At 36.0% G+C, this 15286-nt stretch overlaps 1 protein-coding gene across 1 annotated transcript; it reads right to left on the reverse strand.

The window, feature by feature from the left end:
* Nucleotides 1-6586: 6586 nt before the first annotated feature.
* On the reverse strand, nt 6587-8466 carry LOC111789699 (putative UDP-arabinopyranose mutase 2). The gene is made up of 4 exons (XM_023670358.2): nt 7941-8466; nt 7460-7710; nt 7217-7385; nt 6587-7137 (listed from the first exon to the last, which is right to left on the reverse strand). Exons 1-4 carry the CDS (start codon nt 8262-8264, stop codon nt 6802-6804), a joined length of 1080 nt encoding a protein of 359 aa, XP_023526126.2. The 5' UTR covers nt 8265-8466; the 3' UTR covers nt 6587-6801.
* Between the last annotated feature and the right edge of the window lie 6820 nt (nt 8467-15286).

A 15286-nucleotide genomic window follows, 5' to 3' on the forward strand; every position in this document is an offset into this window, starting at 1 on the left:
TTCTCTTCTTGACTTTCTAAGCACCTCCATGAATCTCTCCCATGCTTCATTTAGTGTTTCGTCTTCAAACGCTTGAAAAGTAACAATTTTGTTTCTGAACTTTGCGTTTCTAGTATGTGAGAAATACTTGATAAAAATTTCTTTGCTAGACTTTCTAAGCATCTCTTTGAATCTCTCCCAAGCTTCTTTTAGTGTTTCATCTTCAAACGTTTGAAAAACAACAATTTCATTTATGGACTGTGCGTTTCTAGTGTGTGGAAAATAATTTACAAAAAAAATTATCTGCTAGACTTTCTAAGCATCACCTTGAATCTCTCCCAAGTTTCACTTAATGTTTCATCTTCAAACGCTTGAAAAGAAACCATTTCATTTCTGAACCGTGCGTTTCTAGTGTGTGGGAAATACTTGATAGAATATTTATTGCTAAACTTTCTAAGCATCTTCTTGAATCTCTCTCAAGTTTCCCAAAGTGTTTTATCTTCAAACGCTTGAAAAGTAACAATTTCATTTCTGAACCGTGCGTTTCAAGTATGTGCGAAATACTTGATAAAAAATTTCTCTACTAGATTATTTCAAGAATCTTTTGTTCCCTGTTATAAGGTATTCAACAATGATTTAACATCATCCCTTAAAGAACAAGGGAATAAGAATCCCTCTCAAATTTCACTTAGTGTTTCATCTTCAAACGCTTGAAAAACAACAATTTCATTTCTGAACTGTGCATTTTTAGTGTGTGGGAAATGCTTGATAAAAAATTTCTCTACTACACCATTTCAAAATAAATTGTTCCCGGTGCTAAGATATTCAATTATGATTTAGCACCATCCCACAGAGAATAAGGGAATAACCTATTTAGCAACAATATTCAATCCTGGGTAGAAAGTCCATTCTGATACAATGAAGTAGTCCACGGTAAGGATACTTTCTAAGCATCTCCTTGAATATCTCTCAAGCTTTACTTAGTGTTTCATCCTCAAACTCTTGAAAAACAACGATTTCATTTTTGAACCGTGTGTTTCTAATGCGCGGAAAATACGTGATAAAAAATTTCTCTACTAGACTATTTCAAGAATGAATTGTTTCGGTTCTAAGATATTCAACCATGATTTAGCATAATCCCTCAAAGAATAAGGGAATAATCTCAATCTTGATGGTGTTGTTATAACACATGCGGAAGCAATTTGGATCTTAGGCACTCTAAGTACATCAATTATAGTAAATTAGCTAGCATGTTCATAAGCATTAAAACTCAAGGAGTTTGAGTACTAACCTTTTGTAGTTCAAATTTCTTTTTCCTCACGAACCGGTTTCAAACCACCACTAGTGTCTTCCCTACTATTCTCCGGTCTTAGAACGAGATTGTGGAATCCTGTGAATGACTAAACTTGGAAGGGATTTAGTATATGTGAAGAGAGAGTTTGTGAGGATTTTTCTCAAAGTTTTTCAAGACTTTCCATGTACCTTGATCACTTTATTTATAGAGTGATATTTGTATGTTCACGCAAATTTGAGATTACTAAATTTTGACACTCAAAATTCCACTCAAATTTGTGGGATTATGTGACAAGCATGCAACTTTGAATTAACCAAATTTTCACACTAAAAATTCCACTAACTCAAACATGGAAGTGAAGTCAACATTTTGACTTTCTCTATTTTAATTTAATAATTAATTTAAATAAATAATTTCAAATCAAAATAATATTAAAGGATTAATTAAACAATTTAATTAATATGTAACATTAAATCAAATACCAATCTCAATCAATTCCCGCACATATTCATTATGAATCCCTATTCATAATTAAAATATTTAAATCTTATTTAAATATCTTCAATTCTCTCCTTTTGTTTAATTCGTAATTAAAATCAAAATGCGGTTAAATATATCGTATATATTTAGCGCATATTCCCTAATTAGAGTTCGAACACTTCAAATTCACTCGTCACACTGTTCTAAGGTTTAGTTCGATATGAGCTAGCAGGGGGACCTAATAGACCTATAGATCATGGGCTCCAATGATCCGAGATTAACCGGCTAAACTCATTAACCTTTTGACCAACATTCGTTAACTACTAGGACACTCCACTATAGCCTAGTAGTTGCACTCCCCTCACTATAGATATATTTCTGTCCATTTGATATAACCATGATTAGTAAGTCGATCCTTCACAAGTTATTCATACCTAGAGTTGGGTCAATTTACCGTTTTTACCCCTAAAGTTACTTCTTGTTCCTTAAGTCCCACGGATCCTCTAATGAACAATTGGTTTGTGGTCCAACCACCAAACCAAATCCCTCTCGGGCCAATGAGAGAGTGGGACCCCTTGTTCAAGACCTGGAGTCAGTACTTAAGGGAACAACTTCTCTACTTGTAAGGATTCAAATTTTAGTTTTTTTTTTTTTTTATTTTATGCTAAGATTTTTATTTTTGCTGCCAAAACGAAAAGATATTATGGTGCATTTATTGTCGCTGGAAAAGGTATGATTTCTAGCAAGGAAATTTCTACCTTAATGGAAAAGTCATAAAGACCTTTTATATTCCCATATACAACTCTCCTCCTTCCTTGTAAACAACTTTTGCTCTCCAAACGTTTAGGGTTTTCAAGGGTATCGGAGAGTACGGAAAAAACGAGAGGGTTAGCCAGGAAAAACGTGTGAGGTGGTTCGCTGGATTTCCTTCGGTGAGTGGCCGGAGGGAGAAGCGACCGAGGCTATCGGTGTTGAATATCGTTGCGCGTCGGTCGGAATAGGCGAGGGGTGTCGTCGCATCACCGGAATCGGGGTTGTGACGTCGTCGTTGGCGGCGCAGCAACGATTAGGGTTTTCGTGAGATTTCGGGTAAGGAAGACGAAGGAAAACGGGTCGGGTTCACGTTTGGCCTCTGGACCAGCCCACGGAACGAACGCGGGCCCTGTGCGTTTCGGCCCAACGCAGACGCGCGCTGCAGCCTTGGTCTCGGCTCCGCACGCGTGCTCTCGGCTCGGCTTGACGTGTACGCGGCTCGGCTCCGTCAAAACCCGCAGCTCGGCTCCGTCAAATCCCGCAGCTCAGCTTGGCGGCTTAATTGGTCGGCTCGGCAGCTTAGCTTGGTGAATCGGTATCACTATAATATATCGATTCCAAGGTTTTTGGTCCTTCCGAAGCCGTTTCTGCCCTTAGTTTTACCATCCGAGGTCAGTATGGCTCCTAAACGTTAAAGACAGATTAGGTCGATGGTTTATTTTGATAAATAGCATGAGGTTTAGCTACGGTACCTTATGAAAGGTTCTAAATTTTTATGTGGTTATCATAGGACATATTTAACTGCTGGGATTAGCTCGTTGTGAGTGACTTCAACCAAGACCATCGAGGTAAGTGACCTTACTGTTGGAGTTAGCTTTCTACGTGTTGTATGATGGTGCGTGCCCTGTGGCCCCTGCATGCACCATATTTTATGTGATATGATTATGTGATGTATAGATTGTGTATGTTATGTGATGTATGAACTTGTGTTGACTGTTACCTGTTTATGTAAGTCATGTGAGATGCCATGTGATGTAAGAAGCATAAATGCGATGTTAGCACTGCTTATGTAATGTCATGTTAAATATGTTAAGGGACCTCATGCATATATGTATGTCACGTGCATCGGGATTCTTCCCCTTTATGATACGAAAGAATGAAATACGATATTTATGTTCGCCATGATATCATGCGGGCCCTTTTCTGTTCTGTGGTGTCCGGCTACGTGTAACACGTTGTGCCCGACCAAGTCAGGCCCAGGGGGTACGTAAAGAGCCCGCCTGGTGGGTTCATGTACACGTACATGGGCCATGTGTGAAGGAGTACCATACATCCAACCCTACCCGGAATAGAAAAGCGCCCAAGGCTATGAAAAGTTTATGAAAAGTTAGGTCCCGCTCATATGTTGCATGTGTTTGCATTCCTAACCCCAACAGTGGGGTGACTTACTGAGTATTTCATAAAATACTCAAGCCACGTGCTACCTACATTTTTCAGGTAAAGGCAAGGCGCCAATGTACGGTTGACGGCGGAGCTGAGGCCACCATGGAAGTTGGAGACGGGATATCTTTAGGAGTTTACTTTTATTAGACTGTTTTAAGTTATAGGATTGAGTATCGTTTTATTTGGATTTATTTTGGATTCAGTATTGAAGGTTATTTTTGGAGTTTAGGTAATGTTTTGGATTCATGAATTTTATGAAAGACTATTTCAAGGTTATTTATGATGAGCTTCCGCTTAATGAGATAAGTATGCATGGGTGACGTCACTAATTAGGTTAAAGAAAATTAGGGGCGTTACACTACTATTCCTAAAAGCGGGTAGGAGCGAATTCTACCTTGCACCCTATGTCCCCAACTATTCACTCAGTCTTACCCTTGAAATGGGAGGCTTATTGAGTCGGCGAACTTGGGCCACTCTCACCCATGCAAATCTAAAGATAATTCTGAATAAACAAGAGTTCATAGTTAGCTCAGGATTAAGGTCGAGTTACCTAGGTCATTGAGTGAAAAAATCAGTCTCAACAGTAAACCGCATTATAAAGTAAGAGTGATTTTCTTCATGATCCGTTCTTATGCAATACTCATTACATAGGACGTCCCCACTCATATGTCTCCACATGTACAATTTAGTGATCACATTGTTTATATCATATACAAAAGTGGGCCGCATCCATAGTGTCCCCAGGATAAGGTACTCAGTCTTATCCCTGTACTATAGATCATTTTGACTATATACTTGAACTTGATCCACTCTTATATTTCTACATATAGTTCAAGTAATCATACTATAACCAGAGTATTCTTAGTTTATTGGATTTAGATTAATGATCGTAAAATTCACTTTATTCCATAACAATTTTTACTTAATAAACATCAATAATAACTTTATTGAAAATAGAATATGTTTTTGTTTACAAACTATGAGTTTTAGGACATAAAACCCAACAAATCTAATCACATCTTATCATCTCCTTGGAATCAGAATGAGTCGCTAACTTCGAAAATGACTTTAGATGTAGGTGGGGATCTTCTCACGGTCGTCCATAAAATTGCCCAATAGTTTGCATCATTTGAAACATCAGGGGCTCTAGCTCAAAAGTAGTTGCTTGCATTTCGGGTCTGATAATGCATGAATTTAACTCTTCTATAGCTATGTGTGCATATTCTCTTATTGCTCTTTCTCTATCATTTTCTAAATGAATAACATTAACAGTGATTCTCTCTGGATTAGCCATGCTCGATTTTTCAAACTCCTGATTCAGTTAGACTCCAAGGTCTATTTGTTGTATATTTTGTTATGTCATTCTAAACCTTTGTTCCCTCAACCTTTACTTAAAGGTTCTCTCTATTTCGGGGTATAAAATAAATTCTAAACTCATAGGTGGGTTAATACACTCAATTCTGCAACATTAAGTTTAGCAGCAGAAAATTCATCTTACTGTGACTTCTTTTTTTGCTCCAACTCACTATAATCTAGTGAATGTATATAATAAAATGCAAGTATACACTATACGAAATAGCAAGTAATAAATAAATTATCGATTCCGAACTTTTTTTTTTTTCTTTTTTTTTTTTTTTTGTTACTTTTGTTGCTGAAAATTAAGTAAGCTTTTGGTATCATTCAAATGGATGTCTGTGGTCTTAAACTAAATTATACAAATGTAACATTGAATTGAGATCATGTTCAAGTAATAACCTAAAAGGTCTATATAGTATATGAATAAGGTTGGGTGTTCAAGTAATAACCTAAAAGGTCTATATAGTATATGAATAAGGTTGGGTGCCTTATTCTCATAAGACTATTGATACGACCCACTTTGTAATCTTAATCATTCATGTGTAGACATGTAAATGGAGTATCATATACAATAAATTTGTATAAGATTAGACCAAGAAATATTTAATCTCTCTTTATCAATTCGTTAGTTGAGAAGATTAATATTTCACATGATGATCATATGCCTGAGTTATGAATTCCTGCTTGCCCTTTATTTTACAAGTGAGAATGACTCTTTTAGCCAATACCATTTTTGTTCTTTAATTTACCACTAATTCAATGTCTATCACTTTGAAGACTAACTTTGGAGGAGCTGGCCGTGAAAGGGAGAGAACTTTGGAATGAGGGCCATGTATCAACCCTATCTTTTAACTTATGTGTGCCCTTCTTATTTTGTGTTTTCCACTTAGCTTACTATACTACTGGTCTTTATATTTTTATTAGCTTCTGCATTTTTTTTTTTTTTTATATAAATTTTAAGCTTATGGAAATTAGATTTGTCTTTGAGATGGTTAATGGAATGAATAATGTTTTCCTGTACCTTCTAAATTCAATATCAATATGTTTTGTTTGATCATTTTTTTTTAATTTTTTTTAATTTTTTATGTTTATATGTATAGTATGGTGATGTTTTTATATAATACCAATGTGCTGGTATTAAATTTTGGTCTAACATATCGATATTTTTATCAAGAGCCCAACTATGAACCAAACTTGTTTGCTAACATTTTATTTGTTTTTCTCCGTTGAAAGTTAAACTAAATTTAAAATGTTTCCAACAAAAAAAAGAAAAAAGTTGCGTAGACAAAATAAGTTATTGTATATCTCATAATATTTCTGGGTATCACAACTCTGGTACAAACTAGAACCTCATCACCATATTTTATTGTTTCTATAGCATATAAGGAAGAGTAGATTGAAAAACAAGAAATGCATATCCAAAATCCAAAAGGAAAGAAACCCCTTTTAAGTTATTAAACCTCAAACACCTAAACTTTGATGATTGGACTAAACAATTAAGGTTTGCCATTGGGCATATTAGTAGAAACTCCAGCCGGGTTGAGGTCATCCCAAGCTTCAATCCAAGTCACCATCGCATCTGCAAGCTTGTCAAAGTAAGGGTCTACTTTGCTAAGCTTGTCCTTCACTTGTTTGGCAAGCTCAAAGTAGCACTTTTGGACAGTGGTGCAATCTTTTGGAAGAACAACTTGTTGGAAGAATGGGATGATGTCTTCCTGCCAGAAAATGCCCTTATACTCCTTCCTCAGGTTCACAAATGGGTTGCTTGCCTTGCTATGATAGATGTATGGCAGCCCTGTTTTCACTCCCAGCCCCAGATGGTCACATATAACCTAAAGATATGATCTAACGTATTAATTCAAGAACTATTTTGTTTTTCTTTAGGTTATGAAGAGGAGCAGAAGGGCGCACCTTGATACACCAGCCTGCCCACATGTCGTCGTATCGACCGATTGGCTGGCCATCACCCATGAGTCCAAAGTACATTGCAGGGCCTACGAGATCTCGGTCAAATGCCAAGTTCATACCACACATGGGGAACAAAGTGCCTTTTGGGATTGTTAAAACAGCATCCACAAACCTTTTTCAGAGAATGAAGCTCATTAGACGACAAATTTGACTGAAACTTAGGGGCTTATGGAAATTATTGCATACCTTGTGTTCCTTTCCAGAGGCTTAACAAGCTGAGTTGGTGCATCATAATCAGGGATGTTAAGCCAGAGGCCATGAGAAACAGCAGTGGGGACACCCTCTCGCAGACTGAAGGGATATCCACGCACAAAGTCAGCACCATCTCGGTAAGGGTCGTAAAGGGTGTTGAAGAAGAAGGGGGTGGAGGGGCAGAGGAGGTTTTTGATGTGCTGTGCAAGTGCATTGATGGGTTTCCCAGACGGATCACTTGCAACCTAGATGACACAACATAAGGATTCAGATTCAAAACTTCAACCTGGATCAATATTTACAAGATTTGTTCAAACCCACATCAGTGAGGCATTTTCACAAACAGATGGCAGGCATTCAAAACCAACCAAAGATTCAAGGTGAATACATAAATTAATTAAAAAAGTAAACCCAACCCACAAAAAATCAATCAGCAAACAATCACAAAGGAAGAAAAAAGCGAAAGAGAACTCACAAAGCAATCATCATCAATGGTGAAGATATACTTCTTTTTGGAGACCATGTAGCCAAAGCATCGGCAAGCAGAGTCCTTAAAGGAAATGCAATTGGCTCTAGGACCCAGAATCCGATTGATGTCATTGCGATTATAGAGCTCATAATCGAATCCCTCGGGGACTTTGATGACCTTGGAGGGGTCCCCATCTTGGACAATGATGAGATGGTAGGGCTGGAAGAAGGGCCTCCACATCTCGAGGAAGTCGAGGTTTCTGATGGTGGGGATGACGATGTCGAGCTCATCTTTGAGAAATGAGGTTGGGGAGGAGGCGGAGTCAGCCATGGGAGAGGGAGCAGAGAGGTGGGGTTGGAATTGGAGACGGGGATGTGAAGGAAATTGGGGATTGAGAGTGGAATTATAAATGGGAGTGATTGTGAGAGGGCGTAGAGTTAGGCAGAAGCGAGTGGCTTAAAGGCGCCATTAAAGTAGAGAAAGAGCGAGAGGTGTCCGAATTTCAAAGGAAAACGAAGAATTGTTCTGTGGTCAAACTGGCCGGGTTGAGCGGATGAATTTATGAGCTTATGTTTATTTCTTCTTCATTAAAAATAAAAATAAAAAATTCAAAAACTATTTTTTTTTTTTTTTTTTTTGAAGAAAATAATATTTCTTTTCCAAATCTTTCATAATATTTAATTAGTTAAGTAGTTTCTCATGGGTTTACTTTTTAGATTTTGGTCGGATTAGTATTTACACTAGAGGAATATAAGAATGAATTAAAACTATATTCAAAGGAGAGCAATCACGAGCATTCATCTGGTGTCTGATTGACAAAAAAATAAAAATAAAAAATGGCATGTTTGTATCATTTGCTTATACGAACTTAAATCCAAAGCCGCTTGTTGAATCTCATGAAAAAACTCCAACTTTCAAAGTTATGGCACGGGACGCCATCTTATCTCCACTAAGCTTGGTTGTGACAACATTAATGACATTATTGCTTCTATCATTATTTGTAGCTTGACAATTTTACCCATTCTTCATGGTATGTTAGATGATGCATTTTTCTCCTCAGTCACATCATGACGACCCTTAACATGGCCAATGGGTGACACAATATTCTTGTATGGACGATGGGAATCATAATCTAAATATCAAATGAAAATGAAGTTAAAGCATTTATGAATATAAACAATGATGGAGTAGGTAACATATACTTGCACAAAGAGAGAGAAAGAGAAGACGTATGGAAAGAGGATGACCCATTTCATTGAGTTGACCAAAAAAAAGTAAAAAAGATTATTTGTAGGTTAAGCCTCAGCTCCTCCCAATAATTTTTGAAGAAATTTAAATCTCTTAGATCCATTCTTGGCTTTATATGCAAGCTATATCAACCACACTATGATAATGGAAGAACTTCAAATGAATAAATATAAAATAGTTCTCGATTTCAACTTTCAATCAATTTAAAAATATATATTTTTTTTTTATCAAAATATGTTGTTTATATCGTAATTATATAATATTCTGATTGGTATTGTTCACGTACAACACTGCTATTTTCTTTTCTCTAAAGTGCACTATTCGAATAGGGACTAAACTTTAGGAAGACCTATTATGCAAATCAAGAATCTTCGTCTCTAATTGATGAGAAGAGAAGCGAGGATGGAAACCGAATATCCTCGTGAGGACGAGATAGGGAATCCTCTCCTTGGTCTTTGTCCGCCTGGCTGCCAACCACCCTAGTTATCACCCGTTAAATCATAAAAAACATTAAGTTTTAATAGTCGTGATATTTTATGCCATGGTGAGTTTTCTTGAAGTGCAACTTATTGCTAGTTTGAATTAGTCAAGATATTCATAATATATATTAGTTATGAAATATATTTTAATATGATTTCATCTGTATTATATTATAATTTATTTCCAAGATTTAATTAGTTTATATTTTTCTTATATTTAGGTATTAATTGGTAGCTTGTATCATATTTGAACGTGAATATCAATGAAGATTGAACCGATTTCAATTCTATTTTTCATTTTAACTCTGTATTATTTACTTGAGTAATAATTTTTTTTTAGATCTAGATATTGTATCAAGCGTTTTGTACATTTGTATAGCAAAATAATGAATATGAATGATGATGATGAAATGAGCATTTTTAAGTGTAGAACAGCATAAAATAATTAAAGCTAAAAGTTATAACTTTGATTTTTTATTTAGTGGGTTAGTCTTAATCCTTCTTTGACTAAATTGATATTTTTGTGGAAATATTTACCACTGTTAAGTTTACCTATCTATATTTAGGAGCTAAAGATCTATTATACATGAAAATAAATTAATGATCAGATATAAAATTAAAACTTCAATAATTTATTATATACAAAATTTAGAGTTCAATTACTTATTAGATATAAAATTAAAAGTTTAAAAGATTTATTGGAAAGTTTAGAGCATAGAGACCTCTGCAATTGTAAACTTGTCTTTAACAGGGAAGAGGAATCACACAGGTAACTTAGTTGCTGGTAAACACATAACGTTACTCTCCTAGACTCAGAGTGACACTATAGTCTTATAGAAGGACCTACCTGTTTACCTTTCATAAATGATGTTCAAAATAGCTGAGGTTCTATTGTTCTATGAGATTATATGAGGTAGTGCCTCAACTTAGAATATTGGTCATTCACTTTTGTGCCAATGCAACTTGACTTTGCCACCCTCTGAAAAGTTAGTTCAGATTATATGAGCCTGTATGAGCCTGTAATGGGATATCACTACCATAGGAGGCATGACTAGGTCAGCCATAAGAAATTACAAGAGCTAGCCTAGGTGATCGCAGAGGACTTATGTAAGGATTACTTACTCATAAATAGCTCGTGCTTAACTTAAATGAGTATCAGTGCTCAAACAAGCTATGTGACATGGCATCACACTAGGCCTAAGTTCGCCACATGAGAAGCAGCTATAAGGCTATCTTCTATGAGATATTAAGGACCAATAGGGTCTTGATAAGGTCAGGTTACATTCAAATGGCATTAGAAAGAAGGGCATACTGAAGTCTGCTTTCAAAAGCCATTATGTTATGTATGTCCTTTGACCTGATAAATACCCTACAAAATTTAAGGATTAGACGAACATAGTGTTCATAAAACTTTCTCGATACAATCATTATTGTCGTCTTTAATGGTATACCAGTACACCAAGATGGAGCTAGTGTATGGGAAACACTGATAAAGATGGTCATATTAGACCGATTCTGTAGGGTTGAAATGGTTAGCTTAAACCATTTAGAGATGTCCATTTCACTACCGATGTTAGGACCACTAAATCATTTAGAGATGTCCATTTCACTAGGGATGTTAGGACCACTAAATCCTTTAGTGAGTTGTTAATTTTCTTATTTTTGGAGTTTGCTATTTTTATCTTGGTTAGGTAAGCCCTATGAAAGCCAATAAGTTCTTTTGCTTTTCTATGCAATTGATTTCGGCTCATGAGTTAGTTTGTGTGTGTTCACAATATTTGGTATAGAGCCACGTTGCAAGGCTTGATTGTGAGCAAATAAACTGCATTTTTTTTTCTTAAGAAAGAGAAGAGTGACCCGTAAGAGATTCAAAATAAGCCACCTGAAACCAATTTCATTCAACCCGCAATTCCTAAGTTTGATCACGAGTATGAACATTGGTCTATGCTCATGGAAAATTTATTCGCTCAAAGGAATATTGGTCTTTCGTGGAGACCAGAATCCCTGCCACAGCAAAAGGAGTGGAGATTACCGAAGCATCAAAAAAAAAAAAAAAGATCATCAAAGACGCACTCACAAGGGATATGGGTTTTCTTACCGCTTGACTTGCTTCTAGGCTTAGGGAGATAGGCGCATCCTGGTCTGGGTTAGGGGGTTACAAACCTTGCTTTTCTCTAGAATTTCCAATCTCTACTCTGTCTTAACAAAGAAGTCAATCCTATTAGGAATCGATCTAGACTAGTTGCCATAAAGAGCTCAAGAGACTAGGCTTCGTTCAAACGCTCGGGACCAAGGGGCATAGCTGCTATTTCACTGGGAGTGAATGAGGCTAGGGCTATTTGACACTAATCAGAATAAAAAACAATTACAGATTAGAAGCTGAAAGACTTGAAGGTCAAGAATTATTTGTTAGTAAAAAACAATCCTTAATAGAGATATTGCCAAATAAATTTTGGACTCTATGAAGCAGAAGTACCAGGGTCCTACAGGAGTCAGCAATAAATTTTGGACTCTATGAAGTAGAAGTACCAGGGTTCTACAAGAGTCAGCAATAAATTTTGGACTCTATGAAGCAGAAGTACCAGGGTTCTACAGGAGTCAAAAGAGCACAACTCCAAACTCTTAGTAAGGAGTTTGAAGTCCTACGGATGAAAGAGGGCAAAAATATTAATGCATATTTTTAATCAATGACCTCAAGATTTGACTATGTTATATGTTCGATTGAAGAGTCTAACAAATTAGACACTTTAACCATCGATGAATTGCAAAGCAGCTTGTTGGACATGAGCAAAGACTGAACAGACGTGTAGGTGATGAACAAGCACAAAAGGTGACACACGATAATAGAATCGGTGGAGAAGGAGGTGATCGAGCTCATGAAGCTTTGTAAGGAAGAGGTAGAGTAAGAGGAAGAGGTAGACATCCATTCAATAAAACTACACTTGAGTATTACAAGTGTCATCAGTTAGGACACTTTAAATATGAGTCTCCTCAATAGGAGAAGGAAGCAAATTATGTTGAGCTTGAGAAGGAAGAAGAAATGTATGAGTCTCCTCAATAGGAGAAGGAAGCAAATTATGTTGAGCTTGAGAAGGAAGAAGAAATGTTGCTGATGTCATATGTGGAGCTCAATCAATTAAGGAGAGAAGATGTTTGGTTCCTTGATTCAGTGTGTAGCAATCATATGTGTGCAAACAAGGAATGGTTCTCAAATCTTGATGAGGAATCATATGTGTGCAATCATATGTATGCAAACAAGGAATGGTTCTCAAATCTTGATGAGGAATTCCGACAATTGTGAAGCTTGGAAATAATTTCAAGATGGTGGTGTTGGGAAAAGGTAACATTAGGTTGCAAATTGCTAGAGTCACTCAGGTAATCACTAATGTTTTTTACATACCTGAGTTGAAAAACAACCTATTAAGTCTTGAACAATTGCAAGAAATAGGTGTATATATTTTGATACAACATGGAGAATGCAAAATCTATCGTCCCAAAAAGGGGCTTACTATGCAAACAACAACGTTTTCAAATAGGATGTTCATATTACTTGCAAGAATCATGCCAGAAACTGCCACTTGTTTCCAAACAATTATAGAAGACAACACTATCTTTGTTACCGCAGATATGGGCATCTAGATTTCAAGGGTTTGAGAACATTGCAACATAAGCAAATGGTGAGAGGGTTACCCCAATTGAAAGCATCGTCTAAAATATGCACTGATTGCATGGTGGGGAAGCAACATAGGGATGCATTCCAAAGAGAAGTTTATGGAGAGCAACACAAAGGTTGCAATTGGTACATGCAGACATCTGTGGACCCATCAAACATCTTTCCAACAGTAAAAAGAGATATTTCACAATTTCCAACAGTAAAAAGAGATATTTCACAAGTTTTATTGATGATTACAGTCGCAAGGTGCGAATATATTTTCTTGCTGAAAGATATGAAGTCTTTACTATCTTTAAGAATTACAAAAATCTTGTTGAGAAAGAGACTGGAGATGTTATTCGTTGTCGCGCACAAATAGGGGTGCAGAGTTCACTTCTCATGAGTTCAATACTTTTTACAAAACTAAGGGCATCAGTAGAAAACTTATTGAAGCCTACACTCCCCAACAAAATGGTGTTGCTGAGCGCAAGAATAGAACAATCATGAACATGGTTAGAAGTATATTATAGAGAAGCAAGTTTCAAAGAATTTCTGGCCAAAAGCAGTAAACTGGACAGTGCACATGCTCAATATAATGGTAGTGAAAGATATGACTCCTGAGAAGGCTTGGAGTGTTGTAAAACCTAATGTTTATTATTTTCGAGTTTTTGGATGCATTGGCCATGTTCATGTATCAGAAAGTAAGAGAAAGAAGTTAAATGATAAAAGTTTTCAATGTGTGCTGCTAGGGTTTAGAAGAGTCTAAAGCATATAAACTCTATGATCCAATGTCCAAGAAGATAGTTGTAAGCAAAGATATGATTTTTGAAAAAAATAAGTGTTGAAATTGAGGAAAAAGTAATGAAGAAGCTAGAATTGATACCCTCGAATAGAAGATAGTAATATAGAAGGAAGCGAACATGACCAAAGGAGGAAGAATCTGAAGAGGAGATGGTAGCAGAAGAAGAAGGGGAAGTTGTATATTTTCCAGCGAGCCATCTGAATCAAATTCTTCAACATCTGGAGAACGCACACTAGAAGTGGGGAACAGAAGAGCACTATTATGGATGGAAGATTATGTGAGAGGGGTAGAATTTTCTAAAGAAACTGAACACAACAAGTTAGTTCTATTAACCTCAACTATAGATCGATTACCTTTGAAGAAGCTGTTCAAAGTTCAAAATGAAGAGCTGCAATGGACTTGGAGATAGAAGCCATCAAATGAAATGAGACTTGAGAGTTAATAGTTTTGCCTAGAATGAAGAAGAGTGGAGTAAAGAGGATTTTCAAAACCAAACTCAACGAAAATGGCGAAGTTGACAAATATAAGGCTAGGTTGGTAGCAAAAGGGTATGCACAACAACATGGTGTAGATTATATCGAGATGTTTGCACCTGTGGCTAGGTGAGATACTATTGGAATGATAATTGTTTTAGCAGCTCGAAATAGTTGGAACGTGTATCAACTGGACGTGAAAAGTGCTTTCTTATATGAAGAGTTAAAGGAAGTAGTGTTTGTTGAGCAACCACAAGGTTACGAGAAAAATGGTTAAAACACTACAACAAATAATGAATACAATAACATACGAAAAACGCTATCATACACTTTTTATAGCATTTTTCGTACGTCGTGACAACCCATGTTATTAAAAGTCTAGGACTTTTTATAGCGTTTTTTTATAGCTATAATATATGCTATAATATAGTATAAAACTATAGCTTATATACATTGTTATAAAAACATTTCATAGCATTTTATTAAAGCTATAGCAGGTTGAATATAACTAAAATATTATGTTATCTTTAACTTATTATAACATTTTTTAACGCTATAATATAGTATTCATAGCTTTAATCTTATGCTAACAATGTCATTTGATCATTTATTATTTAATTATCATTTCATTAATTATATTTTGATTAAAAGAAAATCTATTCATGTATTCATTTTTAACTAAATCCACACACAAAAAA

The sequence above is a fragment of the Cucurbita pepo genome, chromosome 3 (assembly GCF_057944985.1).
Source record: "Cucurbita pepo subsp. pepo isolate OVF chromosome 3, ASM5794498v1, whole genome shotgun sequence".
Classification (NCBI taxonomy): domain Eukaryota; kingdom Viridiplantae; phylum Streptophyta; class Magnoliopsida; order Cucurbitales; family Cucurbitaceae; genus Cucurbita; species Cucurbita pepo.

Bases quoted from the DNA above. Each gene is read 5' to 3' on its own strand.
- LOC111789699 (XM_023670358.2), bottom strand. From the start codon at position 8,264: ATGGCTGACTCCGCCTCCTCCCCAACCTCATTTCTCAAAGATGAGCTC. The intron at 7,711-7,940 runs GTGAGTTCTCTT...TGTGTCATCTAG, and splicing joins CCATTGATGATGATTGCTTT to GTTGCAAGTGATCCGTCTGG. The intron at 7,138-7,216 runs GTGCGCCCTTCT...TCATATCTTTAG, and splicing joins GGGCAGGCTGGTGTATCAAG to GTTATATGTGACCATCTGGG.